Consider the following 26,303-nt stretch of genomic DNA (forward strand, 5'->3'; position numbering starts at 1 on the left):
GCCCTGCTGCCGTGATGGGGGGGGGGGGAGTTGGGGCGGCGATGGCGGGGGGGGGGTCACGGCAGTGCTGTGCCCTCCCCACCACGAGGAGGGGACCCCGGGGGTGACAGCTGGGGACAGGGCCAAGGTGCCACCGAGCGTCCCCCGGTGGGGTCTCGGTGCGCTGTGAGATTTTGGGGGGCATTGGGGGGGGGGAATTGGGGGGGGGTCTTGGTGGCCCTGCTGGGAGGGGGTTGGGGTCTGGGGGCTGTGCTGCCCACCCTGGGGCACGGGAAGGGACGGACGGACAGACGGACAGACGGGTGCTGCTTCGGGGGCGCGGGGCTGCGGACGCGGTTTGAAGGCGGGGAGGGGGCCGGGGGGGGGGAGGTTTGGAGATGAGGGGTGCTGAGGGGTACCCGGGGGGGTGCGGGACCCCAGGGGGGAAGGGGGCACGACTGCGACCCCCCCCCCCCAAACACCCTGGGGCTGCGTGGGGAGGGGCGGGGGGTGCCCGGCGCCCCCTGCCCCACTTGGGGGGGGGGGGGGGCCCGATCCCCGCCCCCCCCCCCCCAAACTCCCCCCGTCCCCCTGCCCCCCGCGGGGCTGCGGGCAGGGTCGGGGCGGGGGGAGCCGCCGGCCCCTCCCCGGGAGGCCGGGCCACGCGGGGCCGCTTTAAGCCGCCGGTCCCACGCCTCGCCGTGCCCGTGGGCTGCGGGGCGGCGAGGGCGAGGCGGGGGGGGGGGGGCGGCCCCGGGAGCAGCCCCCCGGGCCCCGGGTCGCGATGCTGCCGCTGCCCTCCTGGCTCTGCCTGGCCGCCCTCCTGCCCCTGCTGCCCCCCCGAGCCCCCGCCGCCGCCGCCGCCCCCTGCCCCCTGCCCTGCCGCTGCCCCGCGCCCCGCAGCCTCCTCTGCGGGGAGCCCGGCACCGTGCGCGGCCTGGGGGGGCTCCTGCGGGGCCCCCGCCGCCTCGCCGAGCTGTGAGTGGGGCTGGGCGACGGGGACGGGGATGAGGGGCTGGGGACGGGGATGGGGCTGGGGGCGAGGGGATGGGGGTGGGATGCAGGGATGGGGACAAGGGGATGGGGACAAGGGGATGGGGCTGGGGGCGAGGGGATGGGGGTGGGATGCAGGGATGGGGACAAGGGGATGGGGACAAGGGGCTGGGGCTGGGGGCAAGGGGCTGGGGCTGTGGATAAGGGGCTGGGGACGGGGATGAGGGGCTGGGGACGGGGATGGGGCTGGGGGCGAGGGGATGGGGCTGGGGACAAGGGGATGGGGGTGGGATGCAGGGATGGGGACAAGGAGATGGGGACAGGGCTGGGGCTGGGGCGAGGGGCTGGGGCTGGGATGCAGGGATGGGGACAAGGGGATGGGGACGGGGATGGGGCTGGGGGCGAGGGGATGGGGCTGGGATGCAGGGCTGGGGACAGGGATGGGGCTGGGGACAAGGGACTGGGAATGGGGATGGGGCTGGGTGCAAGGGGCTGGGGACAAGGGGATGGGGCTGGGGGCAAGGGGATGGGAGACGGGGATGGGGCTGGGGACGGGGACAAGGTGGTGGTGCAGGGGCTGGGGCTGGGATGCGATGGGGATGGGGACAGGGACAGGGATAAGGGGATGGGGCTGGGATATGATGGTGGGGATGGGGCTGGGGACGGGGACAAGGTGGTGGTGCAGGGGCTGGGGATGGGATGCGATGGGGATGGGGACAGGGATAAGGGGATGGGGCTGGGATATGATGGTGGGGATGGGGCTGGGGACAAGGGGATGGGGCTGGGATACGGGGCTGGGATATGATGACGGGGATGGGGATGGGGACAGGGATAAGGGGATAGGGCTGGGATACGATGATGGGGACGGGGATGGGGAGAAGGGGATGGGGATGAAGTGTGGGGCTGGGATACGATGGCGGGGACAGGGACAAGGCGGTGAGGCAGGGGCTGGGGCTGGGATACAGTGATGGGGATGGAGACAGGGACAAGGCGATGGGATGGGGATATAGGGCTGGGATACTATCGTGGGGACAGGGCTGGGGCTGGGGACAAGGGGCTGGGGCTGGGATACGATGATGGGGACGGGGATGAGGCAGTAAGGCAGGGGCTGGCGCTGGGATATGAGGATGGGGATGGGTCGGGGAAATGGCAATGGGATGGGGAGATAAGATCGGGATACGATTACGGGGATGGGGACGAGGCGAGGTTGCAGGGGCTGGGGCTGGGATGCGGTGATGGGGACAGGGCCGGGGCCGGGGACAGGGCGGTGGGGCTGGGGCTGGGTGGGGGTTGGCTGGGTGGGGGCGGCGGGGCTGGGGGCCGGGGTGGTGGCACGGGGCTGGGGCAGGGACCGCGCCGATGAGGCTGGGGGTGGGGGACGCTGCGGGGATCGGGGCCGCCCGGAGGTGGGCACTGGGGAGGGCAGAGACGGGGGGGTCCCTGCTGTGACCCCCCCAGGGAGCGAGCGAGGGGCTGGGGCCGGCTCCTTGCCCCCTGCCACGGGGGTGCCAGCAGGGGCGAAGGGCTGGGGGGCAGCGGGGTCCACGGTGGGCAGGGAGGGGTTGCGGGGGGGGGGGGGCGACCCCCTTGTCCCCACCCCGCTGGTGCTGTCACCTTGCCCCAAGGCCTGCCTGGGGACCGTGTGGGTGCCATCGGGGTGCCCGGGCTGGGTCCTCGCCCTGCCGCAGCCCTGGCCCTGCCGCATTGCCGGCGGTGGCTGCCGCATGCCTCCCCCCTGCCTCAGTTTCCCCACCCCAGCTCTTTGTTCACTGCCTGCCGGGGTGGGGTGGGTGGCAGCGGGGGTGACGGTCCCCTGAGACACCCCCGGACTCCCTTGTCCCCATCGCAGCCTGGGGTGGGGTGGGGGGAAAACCCCGCAGCAGCTCAGAGGTAGGGGGGGGAGCTCAGCCCTGTTTGCCGGGGGAAACTGAGGCACGGCGGGGGCAGCTCCGCTCCGGCCCCGTTCCCGTCCCCGAGCGTGGGCTGGTGCAGCCGGATCGTGGGTGGGGACGGGGAGAAGTTGCGTTAGGGCCGGGAAGCCGATGCCATAAATCATCACCCGGTGCCTTTTGGTGTCTGGGGGGGGCGGGGAGGGCGGGCTTCGAAGGGGGGGGGGGTCCCTGCCCCACAGGGGTCCCAGCTTGGGGGTCCCATCCTGCAGGGTGGGGAGAGCGGCAACGGGGGCAGGAGGGGGGTGCGGGTCCTGCTGATGCCCTCCCCACGGTGTGGGTGCCCCAGCCCTCGCCCAGCCCTCTCCCATGGGTTCTGCCCCCCCCCAGCCCCCCCCATCCCTCCGGGGCACTCCCGGGTGCAGGTGGGGGGACGGGGGCACTGCCCGGCCTGGGGGTGCGGAGAGCAGTGTGTCCCCCCCCCCCCCATGGCAGCTCCTGACAGCAAAGCGTGGGGAACGAGGGGGGGGTTCGGGGCTGCTCCCCCACCCCTGGGAGGTGCTGACCCCGTGGGGGGGGGGCTGACCCCCACCCGGGGCCCCGTCGCCTTCCAGCGTCATCGAGAACCAGCCGCTGCTGACCGCCCTGACCCGGGCTGACACCAGGATGCTGCGGGACCTCAGGAACCTGTGAGCACCCCGGGGTGGGGTGGGGAGGGCTGAGGGTGGGGTGCGGGGGGGGTCCCCCTGCACGTGCTGAGCCCTCGCCTCCCCCAGCACCATCGCCAACTCGGGGCTGCAGCACATCTCCGACGACGCTTTCCAGGACACCCCCAGGCTGAGCCACGTGTGAGTACCCCCCCCCCTCCACGGCTCCGGGGCTCAGGTCCCTGTCCCTGCACGTCCCCCCCCGCCCCCCCCCCGTGGGTACGCTCATCCCGGTGCAGGGTGTCTCGTCCCCGTGCCCGGGGGGGGGGATCGATGCTGTCCCCCTGCCCGTCAGCGCGGCAGCAAAACTCGATCCGCTGCAGCCAGGCTGGGGGGGGGGGGGCGGGGGGGGGCACGTGGGGCCGTGCTGCTGAGTGGGAAACCATCGATCGGGGCAGGAGCCCCCCCGGGAGCGCCGTGCTGCCCCGGCCCCGCGCAGGAGGGGAGGCTGGAGAGCGGGGGGGGGGCTGCCCGGTAATGCGCGGGGAGTCGCTGCTTGCAAGGGGGTGCCCAAAAGCTGCGCCGGGCTCCCCGGGGGCCAGCCTGGCACCGGCGGTTTCGCTTGGTCACGGCGTGACAGCGGTGTCCCCAGCTTGTGCCAGGCCCCCCCCCCCCGCCGGGAGCGAGGGCGATGCGGGACGAGGGTGGTCCCTGGGGAAAGGGGGGGGGCTGACGGGCGCTGTGCTTGCAGGAACCTCTCCTACAACGCGCTGCACACCCTCTCCTGGAAAACCTTCCAGCATCTGCCCCTGCAGGAGCTGTGAGTGCCCGGGGAGGGGGCGCGGGGTGCGGCTGGGATGGCCCCCGGCGGGGGGGGGGGGGGGACGTGGCTCTGGGTGATGTGGGAGCGGGGCTGGGGGCACGGCCGTGGGTCGCGCACACCCTGCAGCGAGCCGGCGGCTCCGACAGCCACGGGATGGGGACGGGGACGGGGATGGGGACGGGGACGGTAATAGGGACAGGGATGGGTCAGGAATGGGGACGGGGACGGTAACAGGGTCAGGATGGGGACGGGGATGGGGATGGGGACGGTAATAGGGTCAGGGACGGGGACGGGGATGGGGATGGGGACGGGGATGGGGATGGGGACAGCACATGTGGCACAGCCCCAGCTGAAACCAGCCATCCGGGGCGACTGGGCCAGAAGCAGCGCAGCCGGGGATGCCCGGTTGGCCTCCCCCGGGCACCGCGCTGCAGCACGCATCCTCTCGCCCCCCCCCCTCAGCATCCTGGTGGGAAACCCCCTCAACTGCTCCTGCAGCCTCCGCTGGCTGCAGCTGTGGCAGGACGGGAGCCGCGCCGAGCTGGGCAATCAGTCGCTGAGCTGCTGGGAGGGCGGCGTGCTGGTGCCCCTGGGCAGCCAGCCCCTGCACGGCTGCGGTAGGTGGCGGGGACGCGGCGCCCGGGGGTGGGGGACCCGATCCTGCCGGGGGAGGGGGGGGGGTGCTGGCGTGTGTCCCCCCTCCTGAGCCGCCTGCGGCTGGGGACAGCGTGGGGACCCGCTCGCCCCGCTCCCCGGCAGAGCTCCCCACCGTCCGCATCGAGCACGCCGACGTGGTGCTGCGCCAAGGGGACGGCGTCAACCTCACCTGCCACATCGCCGGCGAGCCGCCGGCCACCGGGGACTGGCTGGTGCCCGACGTGGGATCGGAGCCACCCAGGGTCACCAAGGCAAGCGCAACGCCGGGGCTCGGGGCGCGGCGGGGACCTTCCCGGTGGCACCGTCCCTGCCGCGGCAGGGTTTGCTCACCGCATCCCACTGCTCCCCGCAGCTCTCGGAGTGGGAGCTCGTCCTGGAGATCACCAACGTCTCCTCCAGCCTCAACCACAAAGACCTCACGTGCCGGGCGGAGAACGCGGTGGGGCCGGCGGAGGACAGCGTGACGCTGAACGTCACCTGTGAGCCGCCTGGGGAGGGGATGCGGGGACTGGTGTGGGACAAGGGGGCCGGTTTTGGGGACGCCGGTTTTGGGGACGCCGGTTTTGGGGACGCCGGTTTTGGGGACGCCGGTTTTGGGGATGCCGGTTTGGGGACGCAGGTGGCTCTGTCTCCCCAGTCCCGCCGGTGATCCTGCTCCTGCACGAGGCCATCCCGCAGCACTTCTGGTGCATCCCCTTCTCGGTGGACAGCAACCCGGCGCCCAGCATCCGCTGGCTCTTCAACGGCACGGCGCTGGCCGAGGGGCCCTACATCCACACCCGCATCGTGGAGTACGAGCACAACTCCACCGTGCTGCACGGCTGCCTCCAGCTCAACCGCCCCACGCACGTCAACAACGGCAACTACACCCTCCTGGTGCGCAACCCCCTGGGCGCCGCCGCCCGCAGCGTGCGGGGCCGCTTCATGGAGAACCCCTTCAGCTTCAGCCCCGAGGAGCCCATCCCCGGTACGTCGTGGAGGGGCTGGGGGCTTCCTGGGGGCTCCCCCCCCCCCCAACCCGGCTGGTGGAGGTGCCCCGCACCTCTCCATGCGCCAACACCGGTGCCTCTGTCTCCGCCTCGCTGCCTGGTGGCTCCGAGCCCCTGCGTGCCTCAGTTTCCCCAACTTTTTGGGGTTCTCTTTTTTGGGGGGAATAACGCGTGTTTTTTCCTTTCTCCATGCTGTGCCAGTGTCTCTGTCTCCGCTGGGTGAGTGACGGGGCACGCTGCTCCCCCTGCCCCAATCCCCCCGGGGTCCCCCCCCCCCAGTGCGGGTGCAGTGCTCATGGAGGAGCGTGGCTGTCCTTGTCCCCGCTGTGTCCCCCCACCCCACGCTCACCCTGTGCCCCTCTCCCCGCCCCAGGCACCAGGAACAGCTCGCTGGAGGGGCCCGTGGAGACGACGGACGAGCACACGTTTGGGGTGAGGGCTTGGCCGGGACGGGGCTCTCTGTGATTTGGGGGGGGGGGACCAGGGCACCCATGGGAACGCAGGATAAGTCCGTAAGGCAAAGGCAAACCTGAGGCCAGACGAGGTGGGAAGGTGACGGGGACGAAGGCAGTCCCCTGCCCTCCCAGTGCCTCGGTTTCCCCAACGGACTCGCGGCCGCCTCCACCCCAAGGGCTGGGAGAAGGGACCCGGCTCCGCAGCAGGACCCTGAGCCCCGTCCCCGCTGTCCCCAGGTCTCCGTGGCCGTGGCCCTGGCTGTATTCGCCTGCCTCTTCCTCTCCGTCATGCTCCTCGTGCTCAACAAGTGCGGGCGCCGCTCCAAGTTCGGCATCAACCGTGAGTCCCCCCTCGCCCCGCTTCCCGCGCCCGGCCGCAGGGTGACGGTCCCCACGGGTCCCCGGTGCCCTGCACCCGTGGGGGGGGGACCGGGTGGCGATGGGGGCCCCCCCCTGGGGCCAGGCAGCGCGGGCAGCAGCTGCTAATTCACTCCTGGAATGGATTCAGCCTCTAAATGGGTTTGATCGGGTTGGCTCCCCCCGGGGCCGGCTGGGGCGGGGGGATGCTCGGCAGCGCCTGGCACCGCTGCACAAAACGCCCGCCCCCCCCCGTCACCCCCCCCCGTGATGTCCCCGTCCCTGTCCCCGCAGGCTCGGCCGTGCTGGCCCAGGAGGATGACCTGGCCATGTCCCTGCACTTCATGAACCTGGGCAGCAGCCCCGTGTCCTCCACCGAGAGCAAGCTGGAGGGGCTGAAGAGCAACTTCATCGAGAACCCGCAGTACTTCTGCAACACCTGTAAGGCTGGGGGACCCCCCGAACACCCCTTGTTGCCCCCACGCACCCTCTCTTGAACCCAGCCGGGGTGGGGGGCTTGGGGCTGACACCTGGGTGCCCCCCAGGCGTGCACCACGTGCAGCGCCGGGACATCGTGCTCAAGTGGGAGCTGGGCGAAGGCGCCTTTGGGAAGGTTTTCCTGGCCGAGTGCTACAACCTCCTCCCGGAGCAGGAGAAGATGCTGGTGGCCGTGAAGGTGAGGGGGGGGACGGAGGTGGGGGTCCGGGGGGGAGGAGGGTCCCCGGGTCCGGGCTGAGGCCGTGTGCCGGCGGCAGGCGCTGAAGGAGGTGACGGAGAGCGCGAGGCTGGACTTCCAGCGGGAAGCCGAGCTGCTGACGGTGCTGCAGCACGAGCACATCGTCAAGTTCTACGGCGTCTGCACCGAGGGCGAGCCCCTCATCATGGTCTTCGAGTACATGAAGCACGGCGACCTCAACCGCTTCCTCAGGTGGGCCCGGCGCGCGCGGCCCCCTCCCCGCGCTCCATCAGCAGGGCTCAGCCAGCCCGCCCCGCGCTCCCTGCTAATGCAGCCCTCCTTGCAATATTGATTAGATTAGCTGTCTGAGAGGCTTAAATAGAGAGAGATTGGCCATCAGCTGGAATAAGCAGAGACTTTTCGATTGGCCCCCCAGGTATTGCTGCTAGACGAGGGGGGGTAAGGGGGGGCTGCCAGAGGCATCGCTTTAGTGGCCAGGCGATGAGCTCTGAGACGTGGCTTTTATGATTATTGTTATGGGACTTGGCAGTAATGGTTCTGCCGAGCAGAGCCCCCCGCTCACGGCCGCGGCCTCCTCGGCCCGGCTGTCAGCAGCGCTCGCCATCAAAGGCAGCGTTGCCCCTGCCCCGGCTCGCCTGCAGCCGCGCTGGCCCCCCGGCCGGCTCGCACGCCCGGCTCCGCGCCTGCCCGGCCGCTTCCACGCCCTCCCCGCGCCCGCCGAGGCGGTGTGTGCGCGTGCACACGCGTGCACAGCCCTCCTCGGCACGCACCCGGGCTTCCCTGGCGTGGGCGCGTGCACACGTGCGTGCACTACGCCTCCAGGCACGTGCGTGCGCGCGCTTTCCCCGCACGTGTGCACGGCTTCCCCGGTGTGCACGCACGCGCGTGTGTGCCTGCCTTCCCTCTGTGCATGCACGCGCGTGTGGATGCTGCTTCAGCACGTGTGCGCACGTGTGTGGCTTTCCCTGGTGTGGCCGCACACGTGTGCGCACGCTCCCCAGCACGTGCACACGCATGTGCATGGCCCTCTCTGGCTTGAGCACACATGCACGTGCACGCCTTCCTGCGTGCATGCACACACACATGCACGCCTTCCTGCGTGCATGCACACACGCGCGTTCACTCCTTCCTGCGTGCATGCAAACGCACGTGCACGCCTTTCTGCGTGCATGCACACACAAATGTGCACTCCTTTCTGCGTGCATGCACACAAATGTGCAGCCCTTTCTGCGTGCATGCACACACACACGTGCACACCCTTCCCCAGCACCCACACCGCTGCACCCACCCCGGATACACACACCTGCACGCCCTTCCCCTGCGTGCACACCCCCCCACACCCACACCTATGTCACGCGTCCCCCCCCCCGCTCCGAGCATCCCCTCTGCCCCGCCAGGTCCCACGGGCCGGACGCCAAGATCCTGGAGCAGGGGCAGGGGCAGCCCCGCGGGCAGCTGACGCTGAGCCACATGCTGCAGATCGCCACGCAGATCGCCTCGGGCATGGTCTACCTCGCCTCCCTCCACTTCGTGCACCGCGACCTGGCCACCCGCAACTGCCTGGTGGGCCACGAGCTGGTGGTGAAGATCGGCGACTTCGGCATGTCCCGTGACATCTACAGCACCGACTACTACCGGGTGAGCAGCCCGGGCTGGTCTGTGCCCCCCCTCACCCCCCGCCTCGATTTTTCCATTTTAGCCGCTGCCCCCTACCCCAAGCCCATCCATATTTAATGGTGCCGCAGAGCACTTAGTGCGGGGGGCTGGGGGTCCGGCGGCTGCGGGGAGGGGGAGGACCGGGGTGGTGGGGGGGGGTCCCCCCAGCTGATGGCCCCCCTCCGGGCAGGTGGGGGGCCGGACCATGCTGCCCATCCGCTGGATGCCCCCCGAGAGCATCCTTTACCGCAAGTTCACCACCGAGAGCGATATCTGGAGCTTCGGCGTGGTGCTCTGGGAGATCTTCACCTACGGGAAGCAGCCCTGGTACCAGCTCTCCAACACCGAGGTGAGCTGGGGGAGTGGGGGGAGCACCCGGTCAGAGCCCCCCACCCTCAATTTTGGGGTCGGCAAGCGGCGTCAAGCGGGGAGCTGGCCTCCTGCGTCCTCCTCCGCACTTGGGCTGGGGAACAGAGAGCACCCCCCCGTCCTGAGGGTGCCTGGGGGGGCCAAGCTCTATTTTTCTCCCCCCCCCCCCCTTCACCTCCCGCAGGCCATTGAGTGCATCACGCAGGGCCGGGAGCTGGAGCGGCCCCGCACGTGCCCCTCGGAGGTGTACGACATCATGCAGAGCTGCTGGCAGCGGGAGCCCCAGCAGCGCCAGCGCATCAAGGACATCCACAGCCGCCTCCAGGCTCTGGTCAAGAGCCCCCCCATCTACCTGGACATCCTGGGCTGAACGGGGACCCCAGAGCCCCTCGGCTCCCCGACGCCCCCCCCAGCCACCTGGAGGGGTTGGCTTTCACCCCCCAGGCCGGCCGGAGGGGTCCGGCCCCTCTCTCCGCGTCCCCTCCCTGCCCCAAAGTGATGCCTTGAGGGCTCGAACCCCATTTATCATGGAAAGCTTCCTGGGGGGGGGGGGCTGTAGGGCTGGTTTGGGGTCCCAGGGCCGTGCGCTGGAGCTGTGCCACACGGGGTTGTGGCCGCGGCACCCACCCGATGTGGGTTTGCTCCTGGGGGGCCAGAACCGGGAGCCCCCCAGCCCCACGTTGGTGGCTCGACCGCTCCGGGGGGCCGGGGGGTCTGGGCGAGGGTCCCCCGTGGCTTGGTTGCTCCTTCCCTCCCCGTCCTGGCCCCGGCCCGCGGGGACGCCCCGCAGCGAACCCGGCCGATAATAAAACATCCACTTCTCTGCCACGCTGGGACCTGGCTGCCTCGGGGGTCTGCTGGGCAGAGGGAGGGCTTTTGGGGGAGAAAGAGAGGATTTTTGGGTGGAAAGAAGGGCTTTTTGGGGAGAAAGAGGGGCTTTTGGGAAGAAATAGGGGCTTTGGGGGGAAAGAAGGGCTTTTTGGAGCAGGGGAAGAGATGGATGGGACACAGTGGACGGAGATGGCTTGGTCCCCCGGCCCTGGGCGAGGTTTGGCACGCCGCGGGGACGCTTCGCAGCACAAAGGGGCGAAGAACCCAAAACTCGGAACAAAGGGAGGAGCCCCTCCTTCCCCGCGCACCGTCATCGGAGCCACGGGGTTATCGAATGCCCTGTAGCGTCCACTTAATCATCCTTCCCGGGGCTCTCCGGCCGCCTTGGTAATGTTTGAGACCTGGATCTGACTGTAATGGAGCCGAATTGATTTCATCTGGCTAATTAGGCAGCGCGGGCTGGGCCCTGCCAGCTCCTTTGTTACCCACTGCGACCTGAGATAAGGGAAGGGGAGACGGGGGGGGAAACTGAGGCACGGTGTGGTGCCGTGGTGCTTTGCCGTGCCGGTTGGCTTGGGGTGAATTCGGCACGGCGAGAGCAGCAGGAAACCAGAGCTGCCCCCCCAGTGCCCCCCTGCATGCAATCTGTCCCCGGTTGTCACCCCACAGTGGGGTCACCGTCTCCGGGCCACCAGCCCGAGGATGGGGCACAGGGGCTGGCAAAGCAGGTGGGGAAACTGAGGCAGTGAGCCCAGGGGCCGTCCTGCAGGTGCGGGAACCGAACCTATGCAGCCAGGCCGTGGTTCCTGGCCCCTTGTCCCACCCCAAAGTTTTCCTGGGGGGCTGGGGGGGGTCCAAGCGGTGCCCCACACCCAGCCGTGGCACCGGTGCGCAGCCCGGCCGGGAGGGCGACCTGCTTCCTTGGGGTTTCTCTAATCGCTGCCCGCGCTGATTTATGGGCTTTTCCCTCTTATCTAATTTGAGGAAGGAACAAGATTACAACTTTGAGCTTTTCCAGCGCCGCGCTGCAGATTGCCTCCTCGGTCAATACCGCTCCCCGCGGAGGGGAAGCGGCGGCCGCCCGCCGCCCGGGCGCTGCAAAAAGGAGCAAAACGCCCCAAAAAGGGGACTGCGCGTGGCAGCGAGCACCGGGCGTGGCGCGGGGGACCCGGGGCCAGGTCTCCCCGTGGCCGTGCCTCAGTTTCCCCCGCGGGGCAGCTAGGGAAGGGTTAAGCCCCCCCCACGCCAGCCCCGCTCCCAGAAGTGTTCAGCCCTGATTGATTTCATCCCCACCCCGCAGTTTCTCCATTTCAGCTGCTCCGGGGGGAGCGGTAATGGACTCTGGCAATGAGGTAATTAACGGCTCTGCTCCCTGGAAGAGTGTCCCCCCCCCAAACCCCCCCCAGCAGCACCGCAGCCGGGCCGGGGACGGGGCTGATGGGGGTTAAAGAGGGCTCAGGGTCCTGGGCCCCATCCCACATCCAGCAGGATGAGATTGTTGATGCTGTGGCCGCATCCTGCGCGGCGGGGTGCCCCTGGCCCTGCTCCCCCCGTCGGACAGGGATGCGCCATGGGGCACCCCACAGCGCTGTGGGGCGGGAGGAGCCCCCGGGGGCGCTGCTCGGTTGCGGGTTTGGTGCGTGGAGGTTGCCCCGTTCTGGGGCCGGATGGTTTTTGGGGCCGGATGGTTTTTGGGGCCGGATGGTTTTTGGGGCCGGCACGGCGCTCGTGGCAGCTGCGGGGATGCAGCTGCGTCCCAGCACCGTGGGTCTCGGGGGGGGGGGTGAGTGGAGGCCGGACCCCACACAGCCCCTAAGTGCACTTGTGGGGCCTCGATCCCCCGGCCCCGGAGGTCTCGGAGGGGCTGCAGAGGCATCTCAGCGCTAACGAGGCGCAGCTGAAGTGCTGCTGAAGTGTCCCCGAGCAGCATTTCCCCGTGACCCCGGGGATGCCTTATTTAAGAGCAATGTGTGCGTGTGGGGGGGGGGGTGTCACTTCCAGGGGGCTCCCAGCCCAGATGTCCCCAGCTCATCCCAATCCCGCTGTCCCCAACCCGCAGCCCCCCTGCCCCTACAGCCTCGGTGCCCAACCCTGCTCCGGGCAGGGCCGTTTTGGGGTGGCCGTGGCAAACCCCGGGGCCGCGGGTGGGCTTGCTCCTAATGGAGCCCATTGGGGGGGGGAGCGGTTGAGCCACACTGGGACGTGAAAATCGTTACGAGTGATTAGAGCTATTACTGTAACGAGGAGAGGCAATTAACGGCGCCTTGACATCAGTTGAGGCCGGCTAATGTACGCGCTCGCGGGGGGCGGCTGGGCGTGGGGAGGGGGCGATGCGCGGTGCTGAGCCGCCTGGCTGGGGGAGCCCCCGAGGGGTGAAATGTGAGGGGGAAGAGCCCGGGATGTGGGGTGGTATTAGGGCGGGGGTCTTGGGATGGGGGGGAGATACGTGGTGGGGTACCCGTGGTGTAAGGCCAGGATGCTGGGGTGCTGCCCCGGGGGGCATCCCGTGGTGTACAGCCAGGCCGCAGGGGTGCTGAGCGGCCAGGATCCTGTAGCGCGGGGCTGCTGCGTGCACAGGCTGCCGGGACAGCGTCTGCCGGGGACGTGGGGACAACGTGTGCCTGGTGCGGCCTGTGGCCGGGATCCTGGCACGCGGGGACGCCGAGTGCTCGGGGCGCTGGGCTGCAGGGACAGAATGCGCATGGGCTGCAGGGAGGATCACAGGATCATTAGGGTTGGGAAAGCCCTCCAGGACTATCTGGCCAACCACCCCCTACCACCAATGTCACCCACTAAACCACGTCCCCAAGCACCACGTCCCCAAGCACCACGTCCAACCTCCCCTTGAACACCCCCGGGGACGGGGACTCTACCACCTCCCTGGGCAACCCGTCCCAACGCCTGACCGCTCTTTCTGAGCAGAAATGTCTCCTCATTTCCAACCTGAACCTCCCCTGGCGCAACTTGAGGCCATTCCCTCTGGTCCTATCCCTGGTTATCTGTGAGAAGAGGCAGACCCCCAGCTCCCCACACCTCCCTTTCAGGGAGCTGCAGAGAGCAATGAGGTCTCCCCTGAGCCTCCTCTTCTCCAGCCCAAACCCCCCCAGGTCCCTCAGCCGCTCCTCACAGCACTTGTGTCCCAGGCCCTTCCCCACCCTCGTGGCCCTGCTCTGGACACGCTCCAGGGCCTCGATGTCCTTCTGGGAGTGAGGGTCCCAAAGCTGAACCCAGCACTCGAGGTGCAGCCTCAGCAGAGCACAGAGTACGGGGAGACGATCACCTCCCTGCTCCTGCTGCCTGCACTACTCCTGACACAGCCAGGATGCCGGTGGCCTTCTTGGCCACCTGGGCACACTGCGGGCTCATGGTCAGGTGAGCATCGACCGACACCCCCAGAGCCTTTTCCTCTGCTTTCCAGCCACTCTGCCCCAAGCCTGCAGCGCTGCACGGGGTTGGTGTGGGCAAAGCGCAGGACCCGGCACGTGGCCGTGGTGTGATGTGTGCAGGATGCGGGGCGGCAAGGACAAAATGTGCATGGGATGCAGGGCTGCAAGGATAAAATGTGCTTGGGATGCAGGGATGAAGTGTACGGGATGCAGGGGTGATGCGTGTGGGATGCAGGGATAATGTGTACGGGATACCAGGCTGCAAGGACAAGTTGTGCCTGGGATGCAGGGATGATGTGTATGGGATGCAGGGATGTTGTATGGGGATGCAGGGATGGTATGTGCATGGGATGCAGGGCTGCAAGGACGAAATGTGCGTGGGATGCAGGGCTGATGTGTGCAGAGGATGCAGGGCTGCAAGGATAAAATGTGCTTGGGATGCAGGGAGGATGCGTATGGGATGCAGGGATGTTGTAGGGGGATGCAGGGCCGGTGTGTGCATGGGAAGCCGGGCTGCAAGGACAAAATATGCATGGGATGCAGGGCTGATGTGTGCAGGGGATGCAGGGCGGCAAGGACAAAATGTGCTTGGGATGCAGGGATGATGCGTGTGGGATGCAGGGATGATGTGTACGGGATGCCGGGCTGCAAGGACAAATTGTGCCTGGGATGCAGGGATGATGTGTATGGGATGCAGGGATGTTGTATGGGGATGCAGGGATGGTATGTGCATGGGATGCAGGGCTGCAAGGACGAAATGTGCGTGGGATGCAGGGCTGATGTGTGCAGAGGATGCAGGGCTGCAAGGATAAAATGTGCTTGGGATGCAGGGATGATGCGTATGGGATGCAGGGATGTTGTAGGGGGATGCAGGGCCGGTGTGTGCATGGGAAGCCGGGCTGCAAGGACAAAATATGCATGGGATGCAGGGCTGATGTGTGCAGGGGATGCAGGGCGGCAAGGACAAAATGTGCTTGGGATGCAGGGATGATGCGTGTGGGATGCAGGGATGATGTGTACGGGATGCTGGGCTGCAAGGACAAATTGTGCCCGGGATGCAGGGACGTTGTGTGGGATTGCAGGGATGATATGTGCATGGGATGCAGGGCTGCGAGGACAAAACATGTGTGGGATGCAGGGGTGATGTGTGCGGGATGCAGGGGTGATGTGTGCAGGATGCAGGGGTGATGTGTGCGGGATGCAGGGCTGATGTGCGTGGGATGCAGGGGTGATGTGTGCGGGATGCAGGGGTGATGTGTGCGGGATGCAGGGGTGATGTGCATGGGATGCAGGGGTGATGTGTGCGGGATGCAGGGGTGATGTGTGCGGGATGCAGGGGTGATGTGCATGGGATTGCGGGATGATGTGTGTGGGATTCCGGGACGACTCGTGCACGGGCTGCCGGGCTGCAGGGCCGATGTGTGCACGGGCTGCCGGGCCGCGAGGACGAATTGCGCCCGGGCTGCGGGACCGAAACGTGCCCGGGGCTGCCGGCAGGACGCGCGGCCGGGCTCTGCTGGCCGCGGCCGCCAGGTGCTGCTGTTCAGCCGGGCGCGGCCCCGGGGGCTGCCCCGGGGGGGTGCCGCCTCCTCACGTACTGACCCCCCCCCGCCCAAAAAAAAAAAAAAGAAAAAAAAAAGGGGGGGGATCTGGGGAGTTCAGGGGGATTCGGGGCCGCGCTCGTGTCCCCCAGAGCCGTCGGGGGCCGGGACCCACTTGGGGGTGTCCCACGGAGGGGCTGCGGGGCCGCCCCCCCCCCGCCCCGAGCCCCGGCGCTGTTGTTGTTCCAAACCTGCTGGTTTCTGGCCAGAAAAGGCGAGGAAAAAAAAAAAAAAAGAACAACCACCCAACCCTAGGATTTTTTTTTTTTTTTCCCTTTTCCGTAGTTGTCTCCGCGTCCAAACTTCCTGACAGCGGCTCCGGGCCCTCCCTCCGCTTCCGACGGCCGCGCTGCGCCTCCCGGCCCGCTGGGGGTCCCGGTCCCGGCCCGCTGGGGGTCCCGGTCCCACCCCGGAGGGGGTCCCGGTCCCGGCCCGGTGAGTGTCCCACGCCGCGCCCCCCGGGGGTGGCCCCGAGGGGACGGTCCCCAGCCCCGTGCCCACGGTTCTGGGGTCCCCCGGTGGCGGGGGAGGGCGGGGGGACGGAGCTGCGACCCCCCGTGGTGACCCCAGCGCTGACCCTGACCCTAAGAGGGACCCAGCCCCATCCCCATCCCCGTCCCCACCCTGTCCCCATTCCCATCCCCGTCCCCATCCCCGTCCCCAGCCCCAGCCCCAGCCCCATTCCCATCCCAATCCCTGTCCCCATCCCGATCCCCATCCCTGTCCCCGTCCCTGCGGTGTCCCCGCGACGTTCGCAGCCCCCGGAGGAAACGCGTCAGCCCGCGGCAGAGGAAGCGCCGGGGCACAGATAGCAGCTCCGGGGGCCCCGGCGCCTTCCCGGGCTCCGTGTCCCCGATGGGGACGGGGCAGGAGCCCCCATCCCCTGCCCTCACCCCGGCTGCAGCCCCCGCCCCCAGCTTCCCACGCCGCACAATTCGGCTTTGCACCCGCGGGCGATGCTCCCCGACCCCGCGTCACCCCGGGCCCCGGGAGGGAGAAGGCAGGGAGCTTCGTGGGGGGGGTCGGGATGAAATCCATCCCCCAGCCCCTCGGGGTGTCCCCTTTCCTCCGGTCTGGTTTGCAAAAGGAGCACGCAGGTGGGTCCCTAGGGGAGCTGCCACCCCAGGGGTGAAGGTGACGGAGGTCTGGGTGCTGGTGACCCCCCCCCGCCAGCGCCTGAGCACCCCAGCCCTGTCCCCAAATAGGGTCGGGGCTCCCTGGAACGGGGATGGGTTGCTCCCTGCTCCGGAGGTGGTTTGGAGGGGTCTGTGGGGCCGGGCAGTGCTGGCTCTTGGGGGTCCCTATTGCCGTGCGCCCCCAAGACAACCCTGGGGGTCTCAGGAGACCGCCCCCGCTCCCCGATTAGGAGCAGCTGGGCCCCGTGTTTTGATGACTCCTCGCTTTTCCTGCCAGCATCTCCAAGCGGTTCCTGTTGTTCGCAGCGGCGCTGGGGCCCCCCAGCCCCTGGCGCGGGGCTTTGCTGGAGCAGGGCCGGGGCCGGGGCGCTGCGGGGCCGTGGGGAGGGCTCGGGGGTCCCGTCCCAGGGAGGAGAGGCTTGGGGCGGGAGGCTCGGAAGCCGGCAAGCAATTACTCACCCTGGAAACGGCCGCTGGGAGCTGAAGGGAAACGGGGAGAAACTTTCTGACTAAACGGTTTTTCCACTAGAAAAACGTCGCCGCTTTGGGACGAGGAGGGCTCGGCCCCGGGGAAGTTGTGCGGGGGCTGCTGGGTCACCCCCAGCCCCCTCGCCCGCTGCCTGGGTTTGCACCAAGCCAGCGCGGCCCCAGCGGGGAGGAGGAGGATGGTGCTGGGGGGGGGGGGGTGGTGGCACCTCTGGGGTGTCCCCGGCCAGGCTGGGCCGGTGGCTGGCCCCGGCCTGGCTGGAGCAGCGAGGAAGCGGCCGTAAATCCAGCTGCGTGGCTCAGGAAACCTCTGTTTCCTCCCGCGGCACACGTGCATTTACCGGAGAGCCGCGGAACGGCCCCGTAAACGCGGTGCCGCGTGCTCGGGGCCACGCGGGGCTGGCTCGGGGTCACCGGGACGGGGTCCTGGCGTCCCCAATGGGGACGGTGCCCAGGCCCTTGCCCTTCCCTCCTGCTCGGTCTTGCCAAAGCCCCGATGCGCCCCCCCCCCCCCAAACTCCGCAGCGTGCGGCCCCGTCCGCCGACCCCGCTCCGAGCTGGCCGTGCTCCCAGCGCCGCCCCGGCGAGCCCGGTCCCTCGCTCGGTTGAGCAAGAACACGGCGGATCCAGGAAACACAACTGCAAATAAATATTAAAAGCATTGAAACGGGGCCACGTGGGGCGGCTGCCAGGGCTGGGGGCCTGGGGGTGGGGGGGGAGGGTTAACTCCTTCCCCTCCCCATGCCCCGCAGCCTGGTCCCCGGCACCCTGGGGACACCCGGCAGGGCTGCGCACTGCGATGGGACGGGGGGGGAGAGGCTGGAGCTGAGGTTCTCAGGGTGAGGAGATGCCAGGATAAGGCCTGGGGCGTCCCATGGGATGTCCTCAGCGCCGTGGCCGCGGTGGTGGCGGCTGACAAAAACCATCCCCGGGCTGGGACATTCGGGGCCCCGCAGCAGCAGCGGCTGCGTTTGGGGCCGGGGCAGAGCGGGCGCAGCTCCGGGGCCGCGGCGTTTCTGGCTGCTTGTGGGGTCGGCGCGGTGCTGGGGCCACCCGTGCGGCCGTGCCTCAGTTTCCCCTTAACGCCTGGCTGGGGCCGGGGCCAGGACCGTTCCTCCGCACGCAGGAATGCGAACGCGGCCCCGCGGGGAGCCCGATCCGAGCCGGGGGCGGTGGGTGGGGAGCGGGAACGCGGCGTGCGAGCCCGGCTCCGAGCTCAGCGCCGTGTCCCGTGCAGGATGGCGCTGCGGGCCGCGGCGCTGGCGGTGCACGCCTGCCTCCTGGCCGCCCTCCACCCCGGCGACCCCAACGTCTGCAGCTACTGGGAGAGGTAGGAGCCGTACTGGGGGGGGGGGACTGGGCGGCGGGGACCCCGCGGGACCTGCCGCCACCCCGCCCCCTCTGCCCCCCCGGCAGCTTCACGGCGGCGGTGAAGGAGTCGTACGCCAAGCCCCACGTCGTGGCCTCCACTGAGCCCTGCACCGGGGTGCTGGGCACATCCCAGCTCTGCCTGCAGCAAAGGTGAGCGCAGCCCCCCCCAAAAAAACACCCTGCTCACCCAGCCCTCGGTGCCTGGAGCAGGGCCGGGGGGGGGGTTCCTGCTCTCCTGTCCCACCGCAGCGTGTCCTCAGCGCTGTCCCTCTGGGTGCTGCCCGGTCGCCAAGATGGGGTGGGGGGGGATCGGGCAGGGTGTCCCCCCCCCCGCACCCCGTCCTCACGGCGCTGGTTTTGGCACAGGATCGTGTACCGCACCGAGTACCGGCAGGCGGTGCGCACCGACTACCGCCGGCGCTACCAGTGCTGCCTGGGCTACTACGAGAGCAGGGACGTCTGCGTCCGTGAGTGGGGCAAGGGGGCGAGGGGGTGGGGGGGCCCGGGCTGTGCCCCCCCCTCACCTCCCGGCCGTGTCCCTGCAGCGCGCTGCACCCAGGAGTGTGTCCACGGCCGGTGCGTGGCTCCCGAGCGCTGCCAGTGCGAGCCGGGCTGGCGGGGCGCCGACTGCTCCAGCGGTGAGGGCTCGGCGGGGAGGGGGGGTGGGGGGGCGCGGGGTGGGGGACCCCCGGGTGTGGGGGCCGGAGTGGGGCTGTGGGGTTGGATGGGGGAATGGGGGGAGTGCGGTGGGTCCCGGTGGTTAATGGGGATGGGGATGGGGTGGGGTTGGATGGGGTGGGATGGGATGGGGATGGGGATGGGATGGGATGGGGATGGGGATGGGGATGGGGATGGGGATGGGATGGGGATGGGATGGGGATGGGATGGGGATGGGATGGGGATGGGGATGGGATGGGATGGGATGGGGATGGGATGGGGATGGGGATGGGATGGGATGGGATGGGGATGGGATGGGGATGGGGATGGGATGGGATGGGGATGGGATGGGGATGGGGATGGGATGGGATGGGGATGGGATGGGGATGGGGATGGGGATGGGATGGGGTGGGATGGGGATGGGGATGGGATGGGATGGGGATGGGGATGGGATGGGGATGGGATGAGGATGGGATGGGGATGGGATGGGGATGGGGATGGGGATGGGCTGGGATGAGGATGGGATGGGATGGGGATGGGACGGGGATGGGGATGGGATGGGATGAGGATGGGATGGGATGGGATGGGATGGGGATGGGATGGGATGGGGACTGGGAGAGAAATGGGGAAGGGGATAGAGATGAGGTAGGGACAGGAATGGGGAAGGAGAAGGGAAAAGGGATGAGATGGGATGGGGATTGGAATAGGGACTGGGAGGGAGATGGGGATGGGGAAGGGAAAAGGAACGAGAGGGGATGGGGTGGGATGGGGATGGGATGGGGATGGGAATGGGATGGGGATGGGATGGGGACTGGGAGAGAAATGGGGAAGGGGATGGAGATGAGGTAGGGACAGGAATGGGGAAAGAGAAGGGAAAAGGGATGAGATGGGATGGGGATTGGAATAGGGACTGGGAGGGAGATGGGGATGGGGAAAAGGAATGAGAGGGGATGGGATGGGGATGGGACTGGGAGGGAGGTGGGGATGGAGATGAGGTAGGGACAGGGATGGGGAAGGAGAAGGGAAAAGGAAGGAGATGGGATTGTGATGGGGATGGGACGGGGTTTGGAATGGGGACCGGGAGTGAGATGGGGATGGAGATGAGGGGTGGGCTGGGGATGGGGATAGAATGGGGCTGGGATGGAGCGGGGTTGGGACGGGGCTGGGATGTGGCAGGTTCTGGGTGTGGGGCTGGGGCCGGGCGTGGGGAGGCAGCGGTGGTGTCCCCGTGCAGAGTGTGACGAGCGGTCGTGGGGCCGGGACTGCGGGCACCGCTGCGACTGCCACCACGGGGCCCCCTGCGACCCGCTGAGCGGGGTCTGCGCCTGCCCCCCCGGCTTCGCCGACCCGCTGTGCCGCCAGCCCTGTCCCCCGGGCACCTACGGGCAGGGCTGCCGCCTCCGCTGCCCCTGCCACCACGGAGCCCCCTGCAACGGCTCCACCGGCGCCTGCCTCTGCCCCCTGGGGCTCGCCGGCCCCCTGTGAGTGCGGGGTCCCACGGGGGGGGGGGATCCCCTTGGGGAGGGGGTCCCAGCCGCCCGCTCACCCCTCGCCTTCCCACCGCAGCTGTGATGTGCCCTGCCCCGAGGGGACGCCGTGCGACAGCCACTGCCCCTGCCAGAACGGGGGCATCTGCCACCCCCTGGGCTCCAACACCTGCGTGTGCCCTCATGGATGGATGGTGGGTGGGCTGCGGCCCCCCCCCCCCCCCCCTTAAGGCACGGGGGTGTCCCCATTTTCCCCTCCAGCCCCGCTGACCCCGCTGTCCCCTGGCAGGGGGACATCTGCTCCACGCCGTGCCCCCCCGGGCGCTTCGGCCCCGGCTGCCAGGGCGAGTGCCGCTGCCACAACGGGGGCCGCTGCGACCCCCTGGGGGGGCAGTGCCAGTGCGCCCCTGGCTTCACCGGAGAGCAGTGAGTGTGGGGACGGGGGGGGCAGGGGGACGGGGGCACGTGGGGAAGTGGGCACGGGGATGGGGCACAGGGGACAGGGAAACGCGGGGCTGGGGGGCAGAGGGATGGGGGCGCACCTGGAGGGGACAGCGGCGCACACAGGGGGGGACGCGGGGATGGGGCACATGGGGGACGGGGTCACCAAACGCTGGTGCTGCCAGAGCAGGACCTCCAGGCGGCGTGGCATGCGGCGAGCTGCACGGCCTCAGCCTGGAGGATGGAGAGGGGGTCCCGGGAGCCCCCCCCGTGGGCCGTGCCAACCATCCCCATCCCCGCGCAGGTGCCAGGAGCGGTGCCCGGTGGGGCGGTACGGGCAGGACTGCCGGGAGAGCTGCGACTGCGCCAACGGGGGCCAGTGCTTCCACGTGGACGGGGCCTGCCTCTGCGAGGCCGGCTTCCAGGGCAGCCGCTGCGAGGAGCCGCGCTGCCTGCCCGGCCTCTACGGCCTCCACTGCCAGAGCCGCTGCCTCTGCCACCCCCAGCACAGCCTCAGGTAGGGCCCCGCGTCCCTGCCCAGGATGCAGAATTTTGGGGGGGGGGGGGGTTCAGGGTGGGTAGGGGCCGGCTCCCCCACCACTCCCCGCCGTTTGCAGAGCCCCTCCTGGCGCACCCGGTGCCCCCAAACTGGGAGCACTGGGGCGCTGAGCGGGTGCCCCCCCAGTTGCCACCCGCTGCTCGGGGAGTGCTCCTGCCGCCCCGGCTGGGCCGGGCTCTTCTGCAACGAGAGCTGCCCCCCCGGCTCCTTCGGGGCCGGCTGCCTGCAGTCCTGCCTCTGCCTCAACGGGGGCACCTGCGACGGGGCCACCGGCCGCTGCCACTGCCCCCCCGGCTACACGGTGCGTCCCCGAGCTGCCACCGCCGCGGGGCGGACACGGGAGGGTGTGGAGACCCCCTGGGGGGGGGGGACAGGACGTGGGGGGTGGTCTGGGTGGCCCTGGGGAGGACACTGGGCATCCTCGGGGTGGGCTCGGGGGTCTGGTTATGTCTGGGAGCTGTTTGGGGTTGAGGGGGGTTGGGGCAACCTCAGGGGGTCCCTTGGGAGGTCGGGATTTTGGGGTCACCCGCTCTGCTTCCAGCACCGGTGCGCCAAGGTGAGGGAGCAGGGTGGTCCCTGGACTCCCAGCTCTTGTGGGGGGTTTCCCTTCTCACAACCCCCCCACCTCCTGTCCCTGCCACCCCCAGGACGAGCACTGCTCCTCCCTGTGCCCCCCTGACACCTTCGGGGTGAACTGCTCGGGGCGCTGCTCCTGCCAGCACGCCGTCGCCTGCTCCCCCACCGATGGCTCCTGCTCCTGCAAGGAAGGTGGGTGCGCCACGGGGGCCGCAGCGGGGACGTGGTGCTGGTGGTGGTGGTGGGGGGGGCCCATCCCCCTGCCCTTCCCCATCCCCATCCCCACGCCGCCCCCCCCCCCTTCCCCTCGCCCCGCAGGCTGGCACGGACCCGACTGCTCGGCGCCGTGTCCCGCCGGCACCTGGGGCCCCGGCTGCAACCGGAGCTGCGACTGCGCCCACGGGGCCGCCTGCAGCGCCCAGAGCGGGACCTGCAGCTGCTCCCCGGGCTGGCACGGCCCCCGCTGCCACCAGCCCTGCCCGGTGAGCAGTCCCCGTCCCCAACAGCCCTGTCTGCACCAAGGTGGGGGGGGTGGCTCGGTGCCGCCGTCCCCCCCGCTGACCCCGTCCCCGTGCCCCCAGAACGGGACGTTCGGTGCCGGCTGCGGGCAGCGCTGCGACTGCGCCCACGCGGACGGCTGCGACGCCGTCACCGGGGAGTGCCGCTGCCTGCCCGGCTGGACAGGTGAGGAGGAACCTGGGGGGTGGGTTGGGACACCCCCGTCCTTGTCCTTCACGGTTTCTCCCCCCTTTTAGGGCCGCAGTGCAAGCGGGGCTGCCCGCACGGCTTCTGGGGCCGGGGCTGCGGCCAGCCCTGCTCCTGCCGCAACGGGGCGTCCTGCTCGCCCGAGGACGGATCCTGCACCTGCGCCCCGGGCTACCGCGGCCCCAACTGCCAGCGCTGTGAGTGCCCCTGGTGGGGAGCGGGGTTATTTCCCCCCCCCCCCCCCCAGCACCCCGCCAGCGAGCACCCCTCGTCTCACCGCAGCCCTGCCGCCCGCAGCCTGCCCGCCCGGCCGCTACGGCAAGAGGTGCTCGCTGAGCTGCTCCTGCTCCAACCGCTCCTCCTGCCACCCCGCCACCGGCGTCTGCCTCTGCGCCGCGGGCTGGACGGGGACGCACTGCGAAGAAGGTGGGGGACCCCCCCCTTCCCCCACCCTGCAGCTCCGTGCCCCCCCCCAGTGTCCATCCGGGGGGGGTCCTGGGTGGTACGGGGCCACCAGCTGGCTCCATCCTGGGCACCTCCGTACCCTGCAGAGTGCCCCCCCGGGACTTTTGGGCTCCAGTGTGAGCAGCTGTGCCACTGTCCCCAAAATGCCACTTGTCACCCCGTTACCGGCGTGTGCCCGTGCGCCCCCGGCAGGAGCGGACCCCACTGTGAGGCTGGTGAGTGAGCACGGAGAGGGGTGGGGGGGTTGCGGGGGGGGGGGTCCCTGCCCACCCTAAGGACTTGTCCCTGTCCCCCCCCCCACTGCAGCGACCCCCGACCAGCCCTACACCATCGTGCCCACCCCTCCGCTGGCCTACAGCACCCTGGGGGTGGTGGTCAGCCTGGTGGCCCTGGTGGCTTTGCTGGTGGCCGTGGTGGCCGCGGCGCTGTGCTACCGCCACCGGCAGAAGGGGAAGGAGAACCGGCACCTGGCCGTGGCGTACACAGCGGGACGGATGGACACCTCCGAGTACGTGGTGCCAGGTGAGCGGCACGCGGGGCCGCGGCTCTCCAGCCCCCCCCCCCCCGGGGTCCCGTGGCACCGGGGCTGACGCCTGTCCCCCAGACGTGCCACCGGGCCACGCGCACTACTACTCCAACCCCAGCTACCACACGCTGTCCCAGTGCACGCTGCCTGCCCCCAGCGCCCAGGACAGAGCCAGCTCCCTAAAGGTACGGCACGGCACGGCACGGCACGGCACCGGGCGCTACGCTGGGAGCCCCGTGGCCTACCTGGCTCCTTTTTCGGCCCCAGGTACCCGGCCCCCAGCTCTTCCCCGGTGCGGAGAGGCCCTACGGCCCCGAAGGCAACGCCACGCTGCCCCCCGACTGGAAGCACCTCGGGGCGCCCCCGCTGGGACCCAGGGGTGAGAGGGAGCGGGGAAGGTGCTGGGCACCCCGGGATTTGGGGGAGCACCTTGTGGGGTGCAGAGGGGGGACGGGGATCCCAAACCTGTCCCCTTGTCCCGGCCCCTGCTTCTTCATGGTCCTCGGCTTCCAGGTGGGGGGCACCTGGACCGGAGCTACAGCTACAGCTACAGCTGCAGCCTGGGGAAGTACTACGGCAAGGGTACCCACGGGGAAGGGCTGGGGCTGGGGAGGGGAAGGGGCTGGGGAGGGGAAGGGGCTGGGGAGGGGAAGGGGATGGTGACGGGAACAGGAACGGGGATGGGGAAGGGGAAGGGGAGGGGGAAGGAGGATAGGGAAAGGGAATGGGGGTAGGGGAAGGGGATGGGGATGGAAATTGGGAAGAGGATGGGGAAAAGAATAGGGATAGGGATGGGGAAGAGAATGGGGATGGGGATGGAGAGGAGAAGGCCTGGGAGTAGGGATGAAAACAGGGATAAAACCGAGCACTCCGTGCAGCGAGGGGTGGAACGGATGGGACACAGCTGGTGCAGGGCTGCTCCCTTGCCCCTGTGATGGGGACCCCTCTGTCTCGTCCCGCAGAGCACCCCCAGGAGGGGCTGGGGGCCAGCGCCAGCTCGTTGGCCAGCGAGAACCCCTACGCCACCATCAAGGACCTGCCCCCCCTCCTGGCCAAGACCCCCGAGGGCAGCTACATGGAGATGAAGGCCCCGGTGCAGCGGGAGATGTCCTACGCCGAGATCGGGCTCCTCGAGGAGCCTCCTGCCGGCCCCGAGGAGGGTACGGACGAGGGGGTACAGCCGGGGGGGGGCGGCCCCAGCCCTGCTGCCAGCTGCCCCCAGCAGCCCCCTCTTCTCCCCCCAGAGAGCATCCCGGGGGGGGCAGAGGGCGCGGAACCAGCCCCGGCCCCCCCCAGCCACTACGACTCCCCCAAGAACAGCCACATCCCCAGCCACTACGACGTGCCCCCCGTCCGCCACCACCCGCCGTCCCCCCCGCTGCGCAGGAAGGACCGCTGAGCCGCCCCCCCGCCTGCCCCCCGCCCCAAAAACCGCCCCTTGCCTCGGGGACAAGGACAAGGGACCCTGCCCTGGCTCCAGGACGTTATGGGGACAAGGACAGGGGACACGGTGGGTCCGTCCCAGGGTCCGTGCAGGGGCTGAGCGCCCCCCCCGGAGCCCCTGTCCCTGTCCCCCAGCCCTGGGGGGTGCAGCCTGTAAATAAAGCCGGGTTGTTGGAACCGGGGCTCCAGGCTGCCTGCGGCCGTATCCTTGTGCCAGGGGTGGGGGGAGCACAGAGGGGGCCCCGGAGGGCGCAGCCCCGGGATGGGGCCGGGAACGACCCCGGGATGGGGCCGGGAAGGGGCCCCCAGACCCCCCTTACGTGCCCGGGGGGCTGCAGCAGGGCGCGGGGATGGCGCAGCAAAGCGCCCAGGCCGGATCCAGAGCGCGCCTCGTGATTGGTCACTCCGGAGCCAGGCGCTGCCCGCTGATTGGTTCGGTGATTGCCCAACGCTGGCAAAGGGTCGGTGATTGGCCCAGGGGCGATCCGAGGGGGCTGCGGCGAAGCCCCGAGCGTGGCCCGGGGCCGGGCCAAGGGACAGCGGGGGCTGGGGTGGTCCCAGAGGGCTGCAGGAAGGGCCCGCGGGGGTCAACCGGTAACGGTCCGGTGAGGCCCCGACGGAGCGCCTCGGGAGGTGCAGGGAAGGTGCCAGGAGAGCTCCAGCAACACCTTGGGACGGACCCAGAATAACCCAGGGATGGGCCCAGGAATGAACCAGCGAGGGCCCAAGGAAAGGGCCAGGGATGGGCCCAGGAATGGACCAGTGCCTGCTCCAGGAAAGGCTCGGGAATTGGCCCTAGAATGATCCAAATACAGCTGCAGAATATGTCTAGAAGTTTCCCCTGTAATGGTTGAATGAGGGCTGCAGAAGACGCCCAGTGACTGGCCCAGTAAAGGTGCGAGGACAGCTCCAGTACAGGCTGAGTGATGGGCCCAGCTCTGGGACAAGGGGAGATCAAAAAAAGACCAAGCGACTGGCCCAAAAAATGTACAACAGCACTCCAGTAAAGACCCAGGCTTTAGCCCAGCTCTGTTCAGTTAAGGCTCCAATAAAGGCCCAGTGATTGCCCCAGGAATGCTGCAGTAACGGCTCCCTCAAACCCCACTAATTGGCTCATTAATT

General features: G+C 69.5%; 2 protein-coding genes across 3 annotated transcripts; both read left to right on the top strand.

The window, feature by feature from the left end:
- The first annotated feature begins 704 nt into the window (after positions 1-704).
- On the top strand, positions 705-15,631 carry NTRK1 (neurotrophic receptor tyrosine kinase 1). Of its 2 annotated transcripts, XM_080570202.1 has the most exons (17): positions 705-957; positions 3,476-3,550; positions 3,638-3,709; positions 4,260-4,328; positions 4,794-4,948; positions 5,091-5,239; positions 5,341-5,467; positions 5,626-5,955; positions 6,179-6,196; positions 6,351-6,409; positions 6,670-6,772; positions 7,084-7,230; positions 7,335-7,465; positions 7,545-7,717; positions 8,884-9,124; positions 9,333-9,491; positions 9,696-15,631. In XM_080570202.1, exons 1-17 carry the CDS (start codon positions 764-766, stop codon positions 9,879-9,881), a joined length of 2,388 nt encoding a protein of 795 aa, XP_080426328.1. In that variant the 5' UTR covers positions 705-763; the 3' UTR covers positions 9,882-15,631. The 2 variants fall into 2 exon arrangements, with proteins under 2 accessions (XP_080426328.1, XP_080426329.1); XM_080570203.1 differs by lacking the exon at positions 6,179-6,196 and having other exon boundaries at positions 706-957.
- Positions 15,632-16,019: 388 nt separating this feature from the next.
- PEAR1 (platelet endothelial aggregation receptor 1) lies at positions 16,020-25,363 on the top strand. The gene is given in 22 exon segments (XM_080570201.1): positions 16,020-17,790; positions 18,189-18,281; positions 18,368-18,472; positions 18,689-18,789; positions 18,868-18,960; positions 20,214-20,460; positions 20,546-20,660; positions 20,756-20,892; positions 21,212-21,424; positions 21,593-21,767; positions 22,114-22,234; positions 22,361-22,524; positions 22,624-22,726; positions 22,798-22,944; positions 23,045-23,236; positions 23,239-23,427; positions 23,519-23,734; positions 23,817-23,923; positions 24,006-24,117; positions 24,252-24,320; positions 24,701-24,898; positions 24,983-25,363. Coding segments are annotated over 22 exon segments (3,150 nt in total). The 5' UTR covers positions 16,020-17,692; the 3' UTR covers positions 25,138-25,363.
- Positions 25,364-26,303: the final 940 nt, after the last annotated feature.

This window comes from Anser brachyrhynchus (assembly GCF_964034855.1).
Source record: "Anser brachyrhynchus genome assembly, chromosome: 28".
NCBI classification, from domain to species: Eukaryota; Metazoa; Chordata; class Aves; order Anseriformes; family Anatidae; genus Anser; species Anser brachyrhynchus.

Excerpts from the sequence above, each read along its gene's own strand:
- NTRK1 (XM_080570202.1), top strand. The coding sequence starts at position 764 with ATGCTGCCGCTGCCCTCCTGGCTCTGCCTGGCCGCCCTCCTGCCCCTG. Across the intron at positions 3,710-4,259 it reads ACCCCCAGGCTGAGCCACGT|GAACCTCTCCTACAACGCGC; the intron begins GTGAGTACCCCC and ends CTGTGCTTGCAG. Across the intron at positions 4,949-5,090 it reads CCAGCCCCTGCACGGCTGCG|AGCTCCCCACCGTCCGCATC; the intron begins GTAGGTGGCGGG and ends GCTCCCCGGCAG.